Consider the following 24,138-nt stretch of genomic DNA (forward strand, 5'->3'; position numbering starts at 1 on the left):
ATATCGTTTTAAATCTCGTTATAATCGCGTGTTTGCGGTTGAGTCACGTAAACTGTAAAGCAGACATGAGAAACCCTTCAGTGCTCTGAACATCGTAAGTGCTGAAAGTCGTGTAAAAAGCTATATCCGCTGGCATTAGCCAGGCGCGCTCGGAATTTCGTTTATAAATACGTTAGTGTGCGGCGACTGGATTGCGCGTGCGTGCGTTGTGCTTTAGAGTTTAGTTGTCGTGGCGGGGCCATGCGCCTGCGCTGATGATATTCACGGGCGGGGGGGCGCGACGGAGAGCCTCCCCCGCACCGACTCAGCCCCGGCAGCGTCCGCCGCCATCGGCATACCATCGTCTGCAGGGCACCGTAAGTTTGCTTTCAACCACGTCTAATCACCAGCTCGTTACGGTTACTTGTGTCATGTCACTTGTCTGAGACACTAACCACGACCTCATCAGAGATCATTTATCGACCGCAACTCACCAGTAAACAGATATTATAACGTTACCACTTAATTAAAATATACGCCAGTTTTTTTTGGAATAACAATATTATTATACTTAGATATTTGATGCATTGGTAACAGCTATAAAATACAAAATTTCAGCAAGTATTACAGTTAAATGCGATGAATATTATAAAAAAGATATCTTTTATTTCAGTGCTTAAAGCTGCATTTCAATAAAAGGTCTACCACGTTAAACTAGGTAACTGAATTACTAATTACCATCTATTTCTTTAGCCTTAAAGACTTACATTTTATAGTTAAAAGCCTAGAAGGAATTAAAAAAATAGCATTGTATTACATGAAATGCACAAACGACCTACAGGTGCAAGCTTTCGAAGTTTGTCCGTGTAAATGCAGGTTTATAAATAGATCACTAACCGCCTTTAACTGATATTACTCGACAAATCTGGTGGATATTGGCGTCCGCTTCGATCATGCTTCGATGCATAAGATCTATCTATAAACGAGAACTGACTAGGTAGTCAGTCCTCTGGCATTTGATTGATAAATAAATAATAAATAGCCTTTTATTTCTTGCTTATTCCTAATAAAATTTTCAAAAACAAAGTGCATGCAAAGTTATTTACAATTAATACAATTTTGCTTATTTGAATACATTTAAAAAGAACAAAATCAAAACAAATCACAATCACTTTATTCATGTAGGTCACGGAAATGACACTTATGAATGTCAAAAAAATATACAACAAACATACTCAAACGTCAAATAGTCAATGCCTTACACGAGTAAGTCAAAAAAGTAAATGTAAGTAAATTAATACAAAAGTTATTGAGTACAGTAGCCGCACCATCCATTAATATTAAATATTAACATTATAAATAATATATATAATAAATTTTTAAGAATCTGAAACCGAGTCTCCGGCAACAGGATCATCCTGCCACCACAAGCAGCGCCCGTTCACGACCATGACGCATGAGCCAGCCATCGCCTCCCTCAACCATATTTAGGGAAGGGGACGTCCCGTCCCATGTCGCCGCCACAAGCAGTGACATTTAAGCGATCATGACTAAACCTGTTACGAGAACTCAAGCAAACAACAATAAAAGAATCCTAATCTACATATCAGGCAATACTCACCAAATACCACTACTAACAATTTGACAATTCTGCTTTAACTTGTAATTAATATTATATATTAATGTTATATTTTTACTAATAGTTATCAAAAGTTCAATCCTTTAGGGGAATCTACAGCTGAATATTTTACAATAGATACATGATAAAATAACAGAAAGCCATTTACAGATTCTCACGAGTAGCTATGTACAATATAAGACAAAAACAATGTGAGAGTTACGTACACGAATCAAATGCTTAACTCTATTGTATTACTTATCTAATTACATATTATCAGCTCGACCACCAAATTGACCAAAGAACTCATTTCCTAATTGAGGCTTAATAGAGTCAGAGCTGCTACAGATTAATCAAGTTTGATAGTTTTGATAATTTGTTGAAGTTATTGCTGACACGTACGATGAATGAATTTTAACGATAGTTGATGCTGACATGACATATAAAGATAGGAGCATATTTACGAACTAAAATTGAAGGTGTGTAAAAAGATATTTTCGATAGGAGATCTGGACAATCTATTTTATTAGTTGTAATGGATATAAGCAAAAAAATATCAGCAATTTCACGGCGGTATGATTGAGGTAAGAAGTGAAATTTTTTGCAGACATCTAAATAATCTTCAGATTTATAAGGGACATATAATCGGTAGCATAAGAATTAAAAAAAAACATTTGTATTCGTTCTATTCTGTATATATATTTATCATAACGTAGATTCCATATTTGTGATGCATATTCTAAGATGCTGCGTACGTAAGCACAAAATAAAATTTTAAACGTTTTTCCTTTTTAAAATCAGCGGAAATTCTCATTATAAAGCCTAGAGCTTTAGGAGCCTTAAGCTAGAATAAAATCAATATGTTTATCAAACATGAGTTTTTGAGCATGTATCACTCCGAAATCTCTTATGACAGGATTCCTTTCAAGGTCTTGGTTTTTTATGTGGTAGGTACTTATAATTTAGTTGTTTTTTACGACTGAATGAGGCAACTGTGCTGGCAATGGGATTTAAATCTAATTTATTTTGAATACAATAAGTCTAAGTTGTTAAGGTCATCTTGAAGCATAGCAGCGTCAGCAGATGATTTAACAGTCATAAATATCTTCATGTCATCGGCAAAGCAGAGGAGATTAGAATATCTGATGCAACCTCATACAATATCATTTATAAATACGCACTCACGCAATATCATTTATAAATAAAATTTATTGAATAAGGCGTTACTTTGCGGAAATCCATAATTATACAAATTATTTAAGTTCTCTTTAGTGTTAATTCCGCCAATATTTGTCTTTAAAACAATTCGACACGTGTTTCGCCTCTACACGAGGCATCCTCAGGACGTGTTGTCTCGCCAAAATCTGGCACGAGACAAATAATTTGTATCATTTATAAATATGCAAAACAGGAGAGGACCTAAAAGGGAGCCATGTGGGACTCTACTTGATATTACAACCCAACTGGATATATTATAGTTGCTTATAACAACCGCTTGAGATCGATTGTCTATATACGAAGAAAACCATCTTAGTACATTTCCTCTAACGCCCATTTTATATAATTTTTGCAAGAGAATCTTGTGGTCTATTCGGTCAAAAATTTAACTGTAATCAGTGTATATTACGTCTACCGTCCTGACTCCATAGCATGTATGACATAATCATTCAGAAGCACCAAGTTAGTCGCCGTCTGTCGACCTTTCAAGAAACCATGCTGACTGCTTTATGGAGTTTTTAAATGCTGCGTAAACTTGATCGTATACTAATCTTTCAAAGACCTTCGCTATGATACATAATTTTGATATAGGTCTGTAGTTGACGACTTCTGAAGTAGAACTTTTCTTATGAATAGGTGTTACAAATGCTTTTTTCCACATTGACGGAAATTCCATACAACTTAGTGATTTTTTAAACAAATAGGCTAGTGGAATGGCTACTGATTCGGAAAATTTAATAAGGAGCAGTGGACTGATTCCATCAGGACCAGCAGACTTTGAGGGATCTAGTTGAGATAATATCTTGGTTATCATTTTAAAATCAATATTAAATGAATAAAGGTCAAAATTTGATTCAAAATTACTTAATTCCAGTTCAGATACATAATTGAATAAGTTCTCTTCAGTTTTGTCTAGAAATGTAGTATAAAAATATTCTGAAAATTACAAATGTTGTGGTCAGATGAGAGTATTTTTTTAACATTGCTAGGACCTAAACCATTTGATTTTGATCTAGATTTGAAAAAAGACCAGAAGTATTTCGGATTCTGCTCAATGGAGTTTTCTACAGACTCGATATATTTTTTGGTAACACTCGTTTTCTACAGTCTTGACACGATCTCTTAATAGTTTATATGATTCTAGACTACTAAGGTTTCTGTAAATTTTGTATTTTCGGTAATATTTAAATTTTCTTTTATAATCTTTTTTAAAGCCGGTGAATACCAGATAGGAAATTTATTGTTACCTACTGTTTTACTTGGGATGTATGTGTGTATTAGATTATTAATCCCTACTAATATTATAAATGTGAACGTAAGTTTGATTGTTTTTTTACGCCGGAGTTACTGAACCGATTTTGATGAAATTTGGTACAGTGATACACTAGAGCTTGGGAAAGGACTTACGCTACATTTTATCATAAAAATCCATGGTTCCCGAGGGCTTTGTGAAAAACTGAAACTCACGTCAATGAATATCTACTCAAACTACAAATACTCAAAAAAAAATATGTAAACTAATACGTAAAAACAAGAGTTATTGAGTACAGTCACGGTTGACTACTACCGTATCAACAATAATAGTAGGCCATGGTACAGTAGATGAATCAATCCAGACACACACCGTAAATAAATAAGGTAATTAGCGACCATTTTATTCGCAATTATAAAAATATGATTTTTAATTTTAAAACCATGAAGCAGAGTTTCCGGCTACAGGATCATCCTGCCACCGCAAGTAGCGCCCGTTCACGAGCATGACGCATGAGCGTGAATGTTAAAAAATTATAAGTTTAAGTAAGCTAATTAATTTTGTTATAATTTCAAGGTGTGTAGTGTGATTTGAAAATATTAGTAGATTACGAAACACAACGTGATATAGTTAAATAAATGTTAATTTTTGATTTGGTTAGTTATGACAGTATGTGGCAAAAAATAAGGGACACGGGTATGCCTGACGAGCTCCTAAAAACTTTCACGTTTTGGTATCGGAACCAGATCAGTGTCGTGCGATTTTCGGAAGGCTTCTCTAGACCGTATAGGTTGGAGTGCGGGGGCAGGGTGGTCTAACCTCGCCTAAACTCTTCAACCTTTACATCAATGGACTGATAGGCGATCTCAGCAGGACACGTGTCGGTTGTCATATTGACGGAGTCTGTTTAAATAATATCAGTTACGCAGACGACATGGTGCTGTTGAGTGCGTCTGTCTGTGGCTTGAGGAAACTGATGGGGATATGTGAAAACTATACCCGCAGTCATGGTCTGATCTATAACGTAAAAAAGAGCGAGTGCATAGTCTTTCCGAAGGCTAAGCGAAGGGGAAACCACTCCCATTCCTTATTCCGACAGTCAAATTGTATGAGATACCACTGAAGAGAGTGCATCAATTTAAATACCTAGGGCATGTGGCATGTGTACCTTTGACTTAAAGGATGATGCAGATATCGAGAGGGAGCGCAGGGCATTGTCTGTTAGGGCGAATATGATCATCCGCAGATTTGCTCGTTGTAGCGTGCCAGTAAAAATTACACTCTTCAAAGCTTACTGCACCTCATTTTACACGAGCAGTCTGCGGTTCGACTATGAGCAAAAGCAGTACAATGCCCTGCGTGTTCGGTATAATAATGCGTTCAAAATGTTATTGGAGCTGCCATGATACTGCAGCGCGTCGGGTGATCCTTTGTTAGTACAAATAAAGAATTTATTATTATTATTATATTATTAATTTAAAAATATTAATATAATATGTATATTGGTTTAATTGATCTGATATAGTTATTTCTTTAGCAAGAACCCTCTCAATAAAAATGTAAAAGCCTCCTTCCTCTAGTAGTACCAGTAGGTACTCTCTATTCTCTGCTGCTCGCGGCCATTGAATACCTGATACTTTTATGATGTCGTCTGCCCAGCGTGAGTTTGGTCTTCCTTTTTTTCTCTATCCTAGTGGACCTGCCCATGTTGTTGTCTTTTTCCAGCGATTATCGCTAAGTCTCGCAACATGTCCAGCCCATCGCCATTTAAGCTTTTTTGAGAGCGTCATTGGCTTTGGTTCTTTGTCTTATATCAGTGTGGGGGATCTTTTGGATTTTCTTAATTTTCAAGATGCTTCTCTCCATACCCCTTTGCAGGATGTTATTAATTTTTTTGTTGTTTGCTAAATTTCCAAGTTTGACAGGCGTATAGTAATGAGGGGAGCAGGCAAGTGTTGATGACTCTAGTTTCATGCGTATTGTAAAATCGCCTTTGAGAATTTATTAAAGTTCCAGAACTTTTTCCATGTGATGTTGATTCGTCTCTCTACTTCCAGTTCGTGATTTTGTTGGTTGAATGAAACTTGCTTTCTCAGTTAAATGTAGGCATCGACATATGTTAAAGGTGAATTTTCAAGATAAATAGGTCTCTTAGTATGGTTCGTCACAATATATGTATTTGTCAGGTTGATTATTAAGCCTACTTTACGACTTTCTTCGTTAAGAGTGTTTATCATTACTTGCAGTTGATTTGTACTTTCTGATAGCAGGACTATGTCGTTGGCAAATCTCAAGTGATTCAAGTAACATCCATTTATATCTATAGCAAATTTTTCCTAGCTTAGTCTGCTAATGACCGCTATTAAGATAGTTGGCGAGAGTGGGTCTCCCTGCCGTACACCTTTCCATATTTGTATGGGTGAGATTTGTATAGCTTTGTCGACAGTACTATAGAAAAATTCCAATTCCTCGTCGATCGACGCCTCCGTTGCGGCGTAATCTTGAATAACGATTAATTCTATGCCATTGATATTCGTCCTTAATAGCACCACTGTTTCTAATATTTATATATTATTTGATTGATAATGATCCTAAAATCGAAGGGGCAAAATTGTATAACACCAAAAGATATTAAAGAATTACAATCATTAAATGTTTTTAAAAAGACGTTAAAACACCACATTTTGAAGGATTTCTCATAACTTATTTGTTAGACCGCTTACGGCTATGACTATGAACGAGACCTTAATAAACAAATACCCCCATAACTGTCATTATAACAAATAATAAAATAGTGTACTGTAAACATTTACCCCCTTATTCATAATGGTCCGCTAACTTAAAACAGCCGCTAAAGAGTTTTTTTTTTCATTCTGACTAAGGTCAATAGAAGAAGACAGAGTGAGAATTAGCAATGATTTAAGTTAGCAGACTATTATGAATAAGGGGGTTATTTTATACGTTACCCACCTATTTTGTTACTAATCTATCTACCTAATTAGTATTTATTGTAACTCTGTGAATAGGTAATTATTGTAACTTTCTATATTACGACTAAAATTATGTATACTACGATTTGCCGCTCAATATGTGTATCATGTTAGTTTAAGTATCTCAGTAAGTGAATTTGTATTCTTTTTGAGATAATAAATATCCTGAAATCAAAAATCGAAAAGAGAAAACATTTCTAACGAAAAAGTGAATTGAATTGCTCCAGAAGGCGAAATATTTTAAATGCTAGAATAGGCAGCTTCACAATGGTGAAGTTGTACGTGAAGGATCCATGGAACTAAATCAGAATACAAATAATTAAAATTGTATAATTCGTGAGATAGGGTCAATGAGGGCAATACTGCCATATTTTCTCAAGATAATTAGTGGAACAATTTAATTTAATAAATGTGACCTACTTAAAAAAATATAATAGGTGAGCAAGAGAAAAACGACCTTAAGGTGAAATTAAATAAATATCTTCAAATTCGTTTTTGGGCAATTACAGTGATGTTTTCGTAGTGATAATAATAAAGAAATAACTGTTAATATAATAAATACATGAACAATAGACAAAATATGCAAGTACCTAATCTAATATATAAAATTCTGGTGTCACGGTGTGCGGGACCGAACTCCTCCGAAACGGCTTGACCGATTCTCATGAAATTTTGAGTGCATATTGGGTAGGTCTGAGAATGGGACAACATCTATTTTTCATCCCCCTAAATGTTAAGAGTGGTCCACACGAATTTTTTTTTTTAATCTTTTTGACATTTTTTTTTAATTTTTGATTATGAGTCAGCATTAAAAAATACATACAACTTCAAATTTTCACCCATCTACGATCAGCAGTTACTTTTGTATTGCGATTTTAATATCGGCAATACAACGTTTGCTGGGTCAGCTAATATCTTATAAAATAATCCTATGACAGCACATAGACTAGAACTAATGATAATCATATTAATTTACCAGTGGGAGGCTCCTTTTCACAGGAAGCCGGCTAGATTATGGGTACCATAACGGCGCCTATTTCTGCCGTGAAGCAGTAATGTGTAAGCATTACTGTGTTTCAATCTAAAGGGCGCCGTAGCTAATGAAATTACTGGGCAAATAAGGCTTAACATCTTATGTCTCAAGGTGAAGAGCGCAATTGTAGTGCCGCTCAGAATTTTTGGGTTTTTTGAGAATCCTGAGCGGCACTGCATTGTAATGGGCATGGCGTATCAATTACCATCAGCTGAACGTCCTGCTCGTCTCGTCCCTTATTATCATAAAAAAAAAATACTTATATCAGTTTAAAGTATTACCTGATAGCAAGTGAAATATCCACTTCAAAGCCTAACCTACCCTAGACCTACATTATTTGACTATTCGTGTCTGATGATAAGGATGCCAACCTACCTATTTGTTTTTAAAATAAGGCAGGGACATACCTACTATATATACAATTTTTGTTTCGAGACGGGTAATGTTCTAAATATTTACTTATTTAAAGTAACTAGTAGGTAATTATTCTGTACCTACCTATTTCTTCGCTAAATTCCTGAAAACAATTACGACAAAAGATTTATAAGTAAGTAATGAAACAATCTGAGACAAGGTCGTGCAATGACACGAAGAACAAACATTCGTCAACATTGGCCGAGAGTTCATCGCTGAAGAGACCTGCCAAATGCCAGAGAATTCAGAAAATTGCAAACTCACAGTTTAATAGGTAACCTAGCTATTGAATAATTGTGTTGTCTTGATTAGTAAGGGTGTTGTCTCAGTATAAAGTATAAACATTATAATGGTTTAGTTCTATGTTTACGACGCGGACGTCTGTAAGTTTGTATTGGCGATGGTTCAAGGCATTTCCAAAGCGTGTTATGTCTTCTTTGGTTCGGGTATGTTTCATATTATTGTCTTTTTCTTATTGGCAATGACATCAACACATATATTATCCGGTAACATGTTGTTCTGTTTTCCCCACGCGTTATCATTAGCAACCCAACCCACACAGATGCGCAAAGAATGCGATCTCTTAAAATATGCTTAATATTATAAGCATTTCAATTTGTTACAACCCGCCTCCATAGCACCCAGTAATACCTGAAATATAAAAAAATGCATTAAAAAGTAGAGAATACTGATATTTTCAAATTGTATGTATAAAAAAACTTGTGGTTAAATAAATCGCTAAAAATGGACTGTCTATTCTTATAGATTTTTATTTGACGTAACCAACAAACCATATTCGCATACTTTGAAAGTTCAATAATTATCGAGTATTCATCACCCAAATATCGAAAATGTATACTTCATACACATGTAGTGTTTTAAAAGTTATAACAAAAAAGGTAATAATGGGCAACTTACCCTATGACTATCAACAAAATTAAATCGTGACCCAGCTTTATGTTGCAGTTTTTCTATAGTCATAATAAAGAAGTAGTTGTATGCAGAAGAGACAGTAAAACAACCTTGGGGCACTCCAGCTGGCTTCGGGTTGGAGCAATAACCGTCGACAACGACATGTATGCAGTGAGGAAGCTGGTGGTCCACTTGCATAAACTCTCGGGAAGCCCAAATGATGGAAGTCTTTAGAGATGTTCCTTATGCCATAAACGATCAAAAACCTTCGCTATATCCAGGCTAACTGCCAGGCCTTCCCCTTGCTTTTGATAGCCGCAGCCCATCTATGTGTTAGGTATATCTCTCTTTTTTTTGGATCGTATGGACAAGGGCTGACTCCATGAGTCAGGAACTACCCGTTTTGAATATAAGTGGCGGAATATACGCTTTAGCACTGGCGTCAACTCAGGGGCACAAGTTCTAAGCACGATTGGAGAAATGCCATCCGGCCCGTTCGACTTCCTTACGTCCCACGAAAACAGAGCTCGCCGAACAGTTTTCCGTCTGAACTGGTACTTAACTACGTGTAGGTACTATTACATATTATTTGATGTCTCATACGTTATAAATAAGTAAGATAAATAAATGTCTCATACTTTAATTTTAATAGTTGCAAAAACCACCTAATTTAATAAAAAAAATAAAGACCAATTTTAATGGCGTATAGTGGAAATTTAGCTAGAAAGAGAAAGTGAATTGAAAAAAAGATTTTTTTTTGGGTATCGCTTTATCAGACTTCGATTTAATGATCGATATTTTTGGTATTATCAGCATACTTACTATTAAGACTGTTTACTTATTATCTATTTATAATAACTTAAAATAAGTGTAGGTATATTTTATACCTCATACTTACTTGAATTTCGTTGTAAAAATTACTTCATTTAATTAAGAATTAAGTAGACCAATTAATATTGTGTATTTATTATTACATTTATTGAAAAGAAGCTAGAAAATATACAAAGTGAATCAAAGAAGTAAGATTCTTGCCAAACAGATTTTAAGGATCTAATGGTTGCTTTTCGGCATAATCGCCACCCTTGCTCGAACACTGAATAGGTATGCGGATGATATAACGTACCACTCTACAAAAAATATATCTATTAATAACCAAGTTGTCGATTCTAATTTCTTATGCAAGGATAAAATGTTCAGTTTTCGATCACATATAATCTGGGGATTAAGATTGCTAGCGTTATCTATGTAGGTACCTAATACCCTTGAAATGTTTCACTTGATTTGATCAACTCACGTCAGGAAATATTGTTGGAGCGAGGTTTACCTACCTTATTATCTCTAAATAAGTACAAAACTCGGAGTTTCTGTGGAAGATCGAATCAGAATTGAGGAGATCCGTAGGACCGACATAGTCCAAATGATTGCGAAACTGAAGTGGCAGTGTGCAGGGCACATAGTTCGACAGACTGATGGCCATTGGGGCAGTAAATTCCTCCAATGGTGACCACATACCGGAAGAGGCAGTGTTGGTAGGCCCCCCACAAGATGGATCGACGATCTGGTCAAAATCGCCAGAATACGTTGGATGAGGACAGTGCAGGACCGATCGTCGTGGAAATCTTTGGGGGGGGGCCTTTGTCCAGCAATGGACGTGTTTCGGCTGATGATGACGATCATGATGAAGTACAATACTAAACAATGATGTAGCCAGATATCAATAGTTCAGTCCTAAAAAAGTCTTTTTATTTCAGACTACGCGACTTCGTCCGCGTACACACATGACTGAGAACGTAGTGCATATAAAAATAGATGTTATTTTAAATTGCAATAACTTTGTATTAAATGAATATATCGCAATATATTTTTTTGATAAAGGCCAATTACCTATCTAAGGAATAAAACTTAGAAGACTTACTTAATTGAAGTCTATCCAGTTGCTTTTCCGTGATACGCGCACAAATTAAAACATAGGTAAATTAAATACTGTAGAATGTTATAATAGAATAGTTCTTTTTGAATTGGTGAATAATCCAGGTCTCAGTCTGAAAAATCAATCTGACAAATAAATGATTATGAAAGTATCTAGTTTATACTATTGTCTCATGTTTGTTATCAACTACCATATAAATTTATAGCCTCTATGTACCACAATATTATATTTGTCAAAATTTTGGACAAATATTCGTTTTACGACTCACTTACACCAATGTCTACGTTTCTAATATTTATCTTTCTGTCTGTATGTCCTTCCATAAAACTCCAAGAACGGCGAGACTATTTTTGATGATGTGATCACGCAAACGATAGGCATATAAGTGATGTATAATGTATTGTTGTTATATCTTCCCCTAACTCTAAAACGGGTTACAAAAATTCGTGTATACTATTGAAACCAACATGTTACTTGGGATAAAATGTGCTTACCCCATGTACTTTTCTGTAAATCTTTATAATATTACAGTTAGGTAGCCACGTTAGTCCACATTATAAATGCCAAAACAAAACGTGAATTAGCATACAATATATAAAAAGACGAATTAAGTCCAATAAATGGTCTAGAAAAGTCAGAGATAAAACCGAATGGAAAAAGTTGGAAGACGACCCAGAACACTTTAAAGATAAACTGTTCTGTGGAAGACGCCATTGTCTATTAAGCACGATCAGATTAGTCAATATCAAATAAAATAAATATAATGAAATTATTCTTAATTAGGTTTCGACATTATAGTACTTTTTTGTACTCGTATTTGTCGTTTGTAAGTCCGTTATTAATAAACAAGGCTAAATAAAAAAACAGCTAAGTGCTCGCATATAATAGGAATAATAAACATAGGAAATACATTCCAAAATCATACAATTTGCACAATCATAAGAAATATCGATACTACTCATCAATACACTAGGAACTTAACCAGGTATAATAGAGTTGTGTTAGAAATGTTGAAAAAATACTTTTGGGCGTTTTCTGAACTTGTTATGAAATAGCCGTATAACAAAACTTCGAAATATTATTGTTTAGATTTGAAGTGTTTTTTGACTTTTTGGCGCTTAAAATGATACTTCATTAATTTTTTCTAAACCCATTCTATTTTTAAAAAATCTTAATATACCGAGACACAAGGCTTTTCTCTCGAGACTTCTATCATTTGTGCTTCCCGAGAGTTTGTGTAAGTGGACTGCCAACTTCGTTACTAGGAGCAGAATACAGGTCGTTGTCAGCGGATATTACTCGAACCCCAAGCCCATGAACGCTGGAGTTCCCCAAGGTTGTGGGCTATGGCCTACACTATTTCTTTTGAATATCAATATGTTGAACGCCTCCATTAGCACGCAGACACCTTCAGACGCCGTATACAATATCGGGAAAACGCAAATCAGTCCCAGGAGAAACTTGTATTTTCTATCAAGTCCTTACTTGAGAAGGCTTCGGAATGGGGTAAAATAAGATCAGAATGTAATTGCACACCCCACAGTCATCTGGAAAACAAAACCAAATTAGCTTCGAATAAACTGGGGGTCATAAATAGAGCAAAGCAAAAAAAAAAATACTTCAAGCCAGCCCACATTCTCGACAAAGCGCAGGTCCAGTTATATAAAGAGAATATCATCTCTAGTCAGATGTACCCCAGTATAGATTGAACCGTGCAACGCAGAGCTGCTCAAATTATCGAGGAATTGCTCTATGAACAGCTTGATCTCTTGGCGTTGCGTAGAGACGTCATTCATTGTGTCTTCTACCGCATTTATCACGGGAAAAGGAAAGAAAGACTTTGATATAATCCTCACCATCTGCATGTGTTCCTCTACTTTAAGGGTTCCTGAGATAAAGGACGTTGAAAGACAGACTGACAGACGGATTAACAACAAAATGATCATATACAGGTTCTGTTTTTCCCCTTAAGGTGCGGAACCGTAATTAAAAATATAAGTAAACATTAAAAAAAACCTCAAGAGCGGACGTGGAGACATCAACTCACATACCTAAGTACATTGTAGGTAGGTACTAATAGGCTATTGTAGTTCAAGTCTCGTCCCTCTTCAGCGAAACAGAGTAACGTCAAAGAATATGTAATAAGTACGTAACATATTTAATGCTAACTGAAAACGGAATGTAAAGAAGTTTTTTAGGAATATTTATATAGTATGAAAAGCCGATTTGTACTGAAAAATTTAAATTCGTTTAATATTAATTTAACATATTTATTTAATCAAAATAATTACCATTTGTGCTGCCTCCTGAGAAGAAAACTCTTTATCACGTAGAAAATTGTCCAAATCACGAAAAAAATAGTAGACCATTGGAGCAAGGTCGGCGAATACGGAGGATGACGATGACATTTTTCGCTTATGGCTATCGTAAAGAATCCACTTTTGATCGCATGTCACAATTCGATCCAATATTCCTTCATTTCAGTATCGATTCAAAAAGACAACACAAGTTTCAACACGCGTTTCTGTCTGCACCTTAGTCAACTCATGAGCCACCCATTTTTCATCTTTTTTGATTTGACGCAAATGAGTCAATTTTGTTGGATAGTTTTGCTCGGATCGGCTTCCACCATCTCTTTCAATTCATTGTTATTCACCTGTGTGGGCGGTCGAAAGATGAAATGTGATGTGAATGTGAATTAGTAATGTGTACACCACGTAGAAACGTGGTGTTTCATACTTTATACCCCTATTATAAAACTTAATATGTGCTGGTCTATGTATTTAGGAACTCAATTCTTGTTTTCATATTATATCAGTTGCAAGATTATAAAGATTTTATATAATGTAAAATGACGAAGCTGTGGAACCAAAAGCACTGTTTTCTGGTTGGTAAGATTTCGGACCCCTTCAAAATCGCAAGTATTTCTGTGGGTGTACGTTAATGCAAAATTCAGCTTGCGGCTGTCAGGGGAAGTTTCAAGTACAAAGCCACCAAGTGCTGGAATAATTTACCACCGCCGCTACGGGGTTTATATACAGTCTCGAATTTTAGAAAAAAATACAAAAAATACTTATTAATGACCAATACCTCCCTACATCTCCTGCCTTGGTGAACACTGTTTAAATTTCATTGTATTATATAAAATAGCTTCTCGTATTTATTATTATTTTTTCTTCCTTATATATTTACACACATACGTTTTTTATTATTTTTGTTATTGTCATTATTTATTTTTAGTAACATTTTTTTTGTTAAACATATTTTTTTTTCTCATAATAATTATTTTAGTGCCACAATTAATTATATTTTACTTTTAAAAATATGTCAGTTCAGCTCCAAACTTCACACAATGGGGTCACTGAAAATCAGTGTTGTGCTCATAGTGTATGGACACAACTATAACTGAGTGGACTCCAGTTTTGGAAGACCACTGCCACATCAAGTTTTACTTTTGTTTCTTTTGTATTAAGTTAAGTATTAGATTAAGCATATATTTTGTTCTCTTTAACTTTTTTGTGTGAATGTGTCAGTTTTTCTTCCGAAATAAATTCATTTTCATTCATTTCATTTTCAAATTGCCCTCGTAATTTCTCGTATGCAAGATAATATGGGTGACTTTGACAAATAGCATCATTTACCATATTTTAGATACATTTTAAATTTAGATTGTTTAATTTATATTTCCAGTGGGTTTCGGAGGGGCGAGCACGCTTAAGGCCTTTCCAAGATGGAGAAGAGGGTGAAGTCCGCCGATCCCGCGGCAAGAGGATTACGCAGCGACGAGGGGCCATCAAGCATCACAAGTAACTAAATGTCATTACAATTTTAAAGTAGAAAAAAGTCTATTCATTCCATAAATTACTATTACCTACATAGTCGAAATTATTACTTACCTACATTTTACCATCTACCACCGCTTCTGAAAAGTTGAAGTGGCAAGAAACTCATTATCAGATATAATATTTAAATCATCAACTGCAGGATATATTATTTCAGTCATAATGAAATCTAAGTATAACAAATATTTGCTCACCTTGTAAGTAGGAGAACTACGTATATTCGATAAAAAAAGTCGTGTGGCACTGGGAGACTGCCGCGGTAAAGCTATTGCATAGCATTTTTTATCAACTTATGCAATTATAATTATTTATTTATTTTATTTATGCAGTATTTGTTTTTTGATAAAATTAATTTTAAAAAAAGCAAACGGGAAGTGAGTAAAATTTTACTTGCAAGATTTGATTACAGACAGACAACGGGACAGGTGAAACTAAATAAAAATGCTTGTCATAATAATAAAAATTAAAAAAACGTGATAAAAGAAATAAAGAAATTAAAAAAAATCCAGACGTACTCCAGGCTCGAACCTGGGACCTTCTGCACAAAGAGCATACGTGATAACCGCTGTTCCACGGCAACTATAATGACCGTGGCGAAATATCTATATAGATCTAGTAAGTAGGTGTTAGGTTATTTTCGTTACGGAATTTCTGGATTCGGTCTCCACGCTCAAGGCCCGTGATAGAAGCTATGCAATAGCTTAAAACTTTGTTGAATGTATTGATTGAATTAAAGAACACGTCACCCTGTCACCGAGCTGTCAAAACTCAAGTGTCACTACGCTACTCGCTGTTATTATTTTCCCGCTATAAAATCCCTCTCTCTGTATTAATTTAATAAAACAAGTTTTGAATCTTTTTAAGTATTTTATTTGCTTAATCCTTCAAACTTAAAAATTAAATCTCTTGAAAAACAGATTATTATCATTCGATTTGCTAGATAGATCTGTTCTTTAGCATATATCTCTTTTGCATTCCAGAGTTCACGAGGTGAACGGTCATCATTTCGTCGCGAAGTTCTTCAGGCAGCCAATATTCTGCGCCTTCTGTAAGGAGTTCCTGTGGGGCTTTGGCAAGCAAGGATACCGATGTGTGGTGTGCCAGACGACGGTTCACAAAAGATGTCACGATAAACTGCTGGGAAAATGTCCAGGATCGTCCGCGCTCTCCGATTCTACTGTGGTAAGATATTGACAAATCACAATGTATGAATAAATATAAATAATCAATCACCAAAACACTCGTTTCTAATAAAATAAATAGGAACTTGAATGTATATCAATGAATTTAAAAATATCGATAAAAGTTTCTGGGTTCCGATGTACAATATTTATCAAAGTATATGCACTCACAATTTCACATTTTCGCCTTCGCTGGAATTTGTTAATAACAGTTAGGGACCTCTTTAATGACTTCGTCGTATACCTACATCCACTGCTCAAATAATATTTATTTCATAAAAAGAATACGGCCTTCAAAAAAAAACTTTACAACACAAAACTTTACAAGTCCACAGAATACTACTTATACTAGAAATTTGAATATATTCGTTCAATGTAATAATTCGTTTCGATTATTGTCCCGTTTCGTATGATTTATTATTATTTATTAAAGTTATTATCCTGGTGCGTACAATAATTTTGATCCATTTAAGCAAATATACGATAATTTTACGGCCCTGGTATTATAGCTGCCTGGCCTCAGATCGTGAACACTGGAGCGTAATAGGCAATAAGCAATATGGCGTTGTCAGTATGTAGTGTAATAACAAAAATGGGCAAATGCGTAGATTTTTTAAAAGTAAAAGCGGACATTCACTTGTCATTTTTTTTTCGTATTGAGGCCCCGATGGCCTATACCTCATAGAGCTTAAAGCACTACTTTTTTTTATGGAAAAGGAGGACAAACGAGCGTACGGGTCACCTGGTGCTATGTGATCACCGCCGCCCACGTTTTCTTGCAACACCAAAGGAATCACAGGAGGACGCGCTTTTTTTGAAAGTACCCTTATTATGTTGTATCGTCTCAGAAACACCGTACAAGGAAGCTCATTCAACAGCTTTGTAGTACGTGGAAGGAAGTTCCTTGTAAACACATCCAGATGGTGGGGATGATATCCTAATATGTGGCATGTCGTGCGAAGCTGGAATTCGGCGGCAGGAACCGTGATAAATGCGACAAACATTGAAGCGACGTCTCTACGCAATGCCAAGTGACCGAGTCGTTCACAGAGCACTGGGTGCCCGACAGTAGGAGCTGCGTTGAACTCTGCGTTGCACTCGGTCAAATAGACCGAGCTAATACTTGGGTACGCCAGACCAGAGATGACAGCAAAACTCCATATGTGGTCAGACGTGCGCTTTGTAAAGCGATCGATTTGTGACACCCAGCTTCTTCGAACCCGATTTGGCTTTGGCCCCCAGATGACCGTGGAATTTGCAATCGCTCGAGATTTCGAGACCCAGTATTCGATACTGGGCGAGGCTTTAAGGGAGAGGTTGTAGAAGAGCGGGGATACGACAAGTGGGGTTTTAAACACGCAAACTTGAGTCTTCTAGGGGTTAAATTGGACAAGTTTCAATTTACCCCATTCTGCGACCTTCTCAAGCAAGGACTCGATAGTACTAATACAGAATTGTATGTTGGAGATGTCCAACATATCATTGATATGCAGAAGAAACAGTGTAGGAGATAGCGCCTTGGGGCAGTCCAGCGTTCACGGGCTTCGTGTTCGAGCAATAACCGTCGACAATGATCTGTATTGTGCGCCCAGTGAGGAAGCTGGATATTCACTTGCATAAACAGTCGTGAAGCTCAAATAGTGGAAGTTTTAAGAGAAGCGCCTTATGCCATAAACTTCTTCCTTGATTTCGATAGCCGCCGCGCATCTATGCGTTAGGTATACCAGAAGACCACCTACCGATCGGCCATGGTGAAAGCCTAGCCTATGGCCTTCCTCGATAAATGGACTACCCAACACTGAAAGAATCATTCAAGTCGGACCAGTAGTACCAGAGATTAGCGCGTTCAAACAAACAAACACTGCATCTTTATAATATTAGTATAGATTAATGTATATTAATTAGGAGCTAATTCAGCTCAGATCCACACATCCACACAAAAACCCCTTTTTATTTCATACGACGTTAAAACACAAAAATTAGACACATTGGAATATAGCTGTCCGCGCACTGCCAGGAGAATGGGATTATATCAGGAAAATTGAGAGATTCACGTCACGTTTCTTTTTGAGGTATTTGACGTACACGATGAAGCCCAATTGTCCACACCGATGCACTGATTTTCTCACGTTTCACAACCACTTTACATAGCAGGCCTGCTAAATTTCACTGTATCTCGCACAATTTATAATGTTTTATGTAGAATCACACTATATTTTTAAGCCCCCGCACAAGGTTCAGCGGGATTAATTAGGATAGATTATAGGTATCACGTCACACAAGGGCGGCCATTAACGTTTTTACATACACCAAATAGGGGAAAGTGGGTGAATTGGGAACACTTAACTTCAAACGCTCAAAAATGATAGAAAAAAGTCACTGAGATAAAACACTTTCATTAAAACCTAAACATTGCTTATTTAGATAATTAAAAGTGAACAAAAAAATTTAACAATCAACTTCTGATTAGAAATATGAATGAAAAGAAAAAATATTGTCATTCCTTTTTACCCGATACCCTATGGGGTAATTGAGGTCGTCCAGCGGGGTAAATGGGAACGGTATGGGGTAATTAGGAACACACATTAAAATCTTTAAAATATACTACAGTTGTTTTGTTTGGCATACATCACACATGTAACCTTTACTAGTCTCGCCAGCAGTACATTTTGCATGTGCCCAGAGCTTACAGTTAGGATTCAATCTTCTGTCGGTGGGGATTCATACTTTTCGTTACAAATTATACAATAAAAATCTTCATTGTTTTCATTTTCTTGTAAAGCCCTCTTCAAATTTCTTACTGCTTTGGTTAAGTCAAGGGGACTTATGGCTTAATTTCTATTGTTTTAAGGTTTTATTTATTCATTATTCATATTATTAAATGTTTCTATTTTAGATAAAGAATTTCTCCCACTTTCATTTTTCCTCGAGTTGATTTTTGGTGTGCTGGATAAAACCTGATAATCATAGAATGTCTTATTTCGTCACATAGAAGTTGTTCGTGCTTTGGGAATAAAAGTAGCACCTGTATTAAAGGCATAAAAGGCATTTATTTTCTCAAAATTGATTCTTTTAGAATTATTTTTGATGTCATTTGTAATAACCACTAGATACTACTACCGCTTCGGAAACAAATGGCGCTCTGAGAGAGAAGAAGCGGCGCAAGCAACTCTAAAATATAATATACAATATTGTTCAGTCATTTCTATCGCTATAAAATAATCACAATCTAGTCCCAGGCTGTCCGATCATTTAGATATTCAGCAGTGGAGTAATAGGATTTACGGCAGAGCCATTTTTTTATGAAACATTTAAATTTATTTATAGATAATGCCTGAACAGTGGCTGGGACTTTATTAGAGAAGTGTATACATTTACCCTTAAAGCTATTATGTATCTTATGAAGCCTCCTAGAATTAGTTACAAGCAATCCCTTATTTCTAGTGTTATAATAATGAAAATCACTATTAAGAGCAAAAAGGTGACGATTTTTGTGAACGTATATTAAATTTTCATAAATGTACTGACAATGAACAGTCAAAACATTTATTTCTTTAAATTTTTCTTTGAGAGACTGTCTATAACTAAGCTGATATATAGCACGAACAGCTCTCTTTTGCAGAGCAAACACTATATCAATGTCAGCAGCATGACCCCATAGTAAAATACCGTACGTCATGATGCTGTGAAAATATTGGTATAATTGGTGGTAATATTGGTGTTTGACTCTGGTTAATAGTATGTACGAACACATTCAAACTTTGTTTAGCTTCAGTTGTATGTACCGGTGCAAACAAGAGTCTGGCTGGTGTTAGGATCCATCGGATAAATTTCAGCTGCTTTAAATCCACACACAGCCTTGTTTATATTAGCTATTTTATTAAACGCCTTTGTATGATGTTCCCCAACGTGGTCATTCGTATCACAGGATTGTTAACCATATAGAGCACACATTCCTTATCTTATACCATCTTCGGTGAACTGAAGATTGTGTGGTCTACTGGCGGCATTTTGTGAGATACGTGGGGAGGAAATTAAAGGATTTGCAGATTCTGATGATCTCGGAAAAGCTCGTATGGCCCCAGGCTAATAACTAATACTCGATAATCACAATCGGTATATACCGATTGTGATTATCGAGTATTAGTTATACTTGTTTTTCTTTGGTTGGTTTCTTAATTCTTACTTTTGCCATCTTCGATTTACGGCGAAGATCTTGTATTTAAATTTTGTATTTTTTTCTGTCTCTCGAATGTAATTTTGAGCCATCTAGAACAAATCAACAAGCAGTACTAGGGGCAATTAAGAACGCTAGGGGTAATTGGGATCGTTCCCAATTACCCGCCTAACGCCATTTTGAATTGTATTTTTGGTCAACTTCAAATCACAGAAGATTTGAAAACAGATATTACGTGCAAGGTAGTAACGAAATATGGTGCTTTTGATTAAAAAAATATAAAAGTTACATCTATTATTGCACAGGTCAAAAAAAAATTATTATCTGTGTTCTCTCACTTCTCTGTGCTCGCGCGGCGCCTGAAATTGGCGCGATTTTGAACGAAACTCAACAAAGCGAAAAGATTTTACACTTCGACACAGAATATTTCTTTCCCATTCATCTCCGAAATTTGGTTACAATTGGTTAATTTTTGAAGGAGGAAAATATCGAGAACCAAAGACTGATTTTTGACTTTCTTACTCTCGATTTGTAGTCGGAACTTGTCTTTACCGCACTGATGATTGTCTTGCCCGCATTAGAGCGATGCCATGTGTTTTTAAAATTCTTAAATCTGTTAAAGGCCTCAACCAATGTTTGCACTTCACCGGTTTTCGAAAATAAATACCAACAATCATATCGTCGTATGTATTTCGTCTTGTGATAGGAGGTCTTAGTATACTTGTTTCAATATTGTTAGCCATATTTACATCTGCATTTATAACTGAATGATTAAGATACTGTCCTTGTTCCAGTACCTGAGAGAACGGTTCAAAGTGGATGTGCCTCATCGGTTTCGACTGCATCAGTTCATGTCACCGACCTTCTGCGACCACTGCGGCTCCTTGCTCTGTGGTTTCTTTAAACAGGGTCTCAAATGTGAAGGTATTCTAAGATTTCTTTAATAGTTTACCCTAAAATCTATAAAGATCTATATTTACATATATTTTATGTATTTGTGAGTAAATCCAAACTTGCTTTTGATTGAGCAAATGTATACCTACACATTTATAATAAAGTGCCACTAGCTAGACTTAGAATATATTAGCGCATAAACCACCTGATGGCCCGTGAATGTTTGACCATAATAATACCGTGTATAAGTTAACATATTTTATCATGGCTTCTTTTTTATATTTGTCGGCAGTTCATTACTCTTCGTCTCTCATAATGCAACTTTTTTCTTATATTATGATCTGCCTGTATCGTAGTTGATTAATTTAGGTACATAGCTTAAGATTTGCATGTCATTATTAACTTAATTAAATTAACGTGCAGAAGGTAGTTAACAAATAATAAATCATAATGTTATGGCATGTACCTACTTACATACCCATTTTAGCACAAATGCTTTTACTAAAACTATTATCAAAAAGTATACCCGTATATGTATGAGCTTTATGAATTAAGTAACACTTTGCGACCAAGAACGTTTTGTAGCATTTTCGAGAAATTATCTACTCAGAACATGAAAGAATAAGAATAACACTAAGGTATTAAATACTCTGGGTATTCAGAAATACATAGTTTTAAAATAAATAATTTTTAAAACCGTTATTCCATACCGGAATGCCATTCTGTATAAAGTCAAAGTCAAAGTCCAAAAAATCTTTATTCACTGTAAAACTTTATAAGTTATTTAGTGCAAGTCAGGATGAAGTACAAAAGTTACAATAGCATTCAAATGAGTATAACAATATTCATTAACAAAATTTAGAACATTAATTCCAACTATCTTTATCATTCAAATAATCTTTCACGCTATAATAGGCCTTAGATGTTAATTTATTTTTTACGATACATTTAAATTTTTTAATAGGTAACATTTTAATTTCATTTGGGAGTTTATTATAAAATACAACACAATCCACTTTAAAAGATTTAGCAATTTTACGGAGCCTAGTAGATGGAATTGCGAGTTTATGTTTGTTTCGAGTATTGACACTGTGTAGATCACTATTCTTTTTAAATGGGCTAATATTTTTATGAGCGTATAGGAGGTTCTCGTATATGTACTGGCAGTGTACTGTCATAATGTTTATTTCACTAAACTTTTCTCTCAATGAATCTCTTGAACGCATTTTATAGACTGCTTGAATTGCTCTTTTCTGCAGCACAAATATGTTTTCAATATCTGCAGCCCTACCCCACAATATAATTCCGTAAGACATGACACTATGAAAGTAGCTGAAATATACAAGTCTAGCCGCTTCAACATCTGTCAGCTGCCTAATTTTTTTTATCGCAAATACTGCAGAGCTAAGTCGATTACATAAGTTTTTTATGTAAGCACCCCATTGTAGCTTAAAGTCTAATGTAATGCCTAGGAATGTTGTCGTTTCTACTACATCAAGTTTTTCATTATTAATTTTTATAGGTTGGTGCTTTATATTTGGAAGTGTAAACCTTACACATTTTGTTTTCTTTCGTTTAAAAGTAAGTTATTAACATTAAACCAATTTACTACTTCAGCAATGTCGTCGTCAACCTGACAGAAAGTTTATTGCTGGCGTTTTATTTTAAATAACAAAGATGTATCGTCAGCAAACAGTATAATATCATGTTTATTTTGAATAAGGTATGGTAAATCATTGACGTAAACCAGGAACAAAATAGGACCCAAGATTGAGCCCTGCGGTACAACCATCGATATGATAGAGCCAGTTGATCTTTTTCCATTAACGTCTACTCTTTGAATTCTATTACATAAGTATGATTTTATTAAATCTAGTGAAACATCCCTAACACCATAGTGGTGAAATTTTTGAAGTAAGGTTTCATGATGAACGCAGTCGAATGCCTTGGATAAATCACAAAACACTCCTAACGCATCACATGAATCCTCCCAAGCATCCAAAATATTTCTTTCGTTGAAAGACCTTATGGTACATATATATCGTGTAACGGTCCTAAAATAAATGCTCTCGTGTAACGCATTAGTGTTTAGTGTATACCTTGTTGGCGAAATTGTGCAAATATATCAATACCATTGATATAATGTTACATAATGTTGGAGATAGCACACCAGGGAACTCTAGTATTCACGGGCGTCGAACTCGAGAAATATCTGTCGATATCGAACTGTAGGCGCTGCGCCTAGTGCAGAAGCTGGTGGTCCTTCCAAAAACTCTCGGGAAGCCCAAATAGACCAGTGCTGAAGCCTTTGAAAATGATAAAATGTGAAAAAATAATAATACCATGGAAGAAACCCATTGGAAATGGAAGAGAATATAACAAAAATGAAAGAAAAAATAAATTACGGGTGATCTGAGGTCGGAAAGTGGAAAAAACGCTTTATCTCGATTTCCGGCAAAACTGCATGTCCTATGGAGAAAAGTGAAATCGCAAGGTTGTAGGTAATAAAAAGATCTAAAACTTTTGGTTTTATTATTTTTTCACATAACCTCAAAATTTATTTGGAAAACTCAAAAAACCGAGTTTTTGGTTTTTTTTAATTTGACCCTTTCCAAAATCAATTTTTTTTCACGAAATTTGGTGAAAATTTTCCTTTTTATGTCCCAAATACCTACACTGAAATTTATGAGAATTGAAA

General features: G+C 35.3%; 1 protein-coding gene across 2 annotated transcripts in view; it reads left to right on the top strand.

Annotated features, from left to right (window-relative positions):
* Positions 1-24,138, top strand: part of LOC126967638 (putative protein kinase C delta type homolog) — a 63,994-nt gene continuing 39,856 nt past the window's right edge. The window contains exons 1-4 of one of the 2 annotated variants that reach the window (XM_050812242.1): positions 1-356; positions 15,037-15,152; positions 16,169-16,370; positions 21,341-21,470. In XM_050812242.1, coding sequence (XP_050668199.1) covers positions 255-356; positions 15,037-15,152; positions 16,169-16,370; positions 21,341-21,470 — 550 coding nt within the window. In that variant the 5' untranslated portion in view covers positions 1-254. The remainder of the gene's footprint in view (positions 357-15,036; positions 15,153-16,168; positions 16,371-21,340; positions 21,471-24,138) is intronic. The other variant, XM_050812234.1, reaches the window with a different exon arrangement.

The sequence above is a fragment of the Leptidea sinapis genome, chromosome 1 (genome assembly GCF_905404315.1).
Source record: "Leptidea sinapis chromosome 1, ilLepSina1.1, whole genome shotgun sequence".
NCBI lineage: Eukaryota > Metazoa > Arthropoda > Insecta > Lepidoptera > Pieridae > Leptidea > Leptidea sinapis.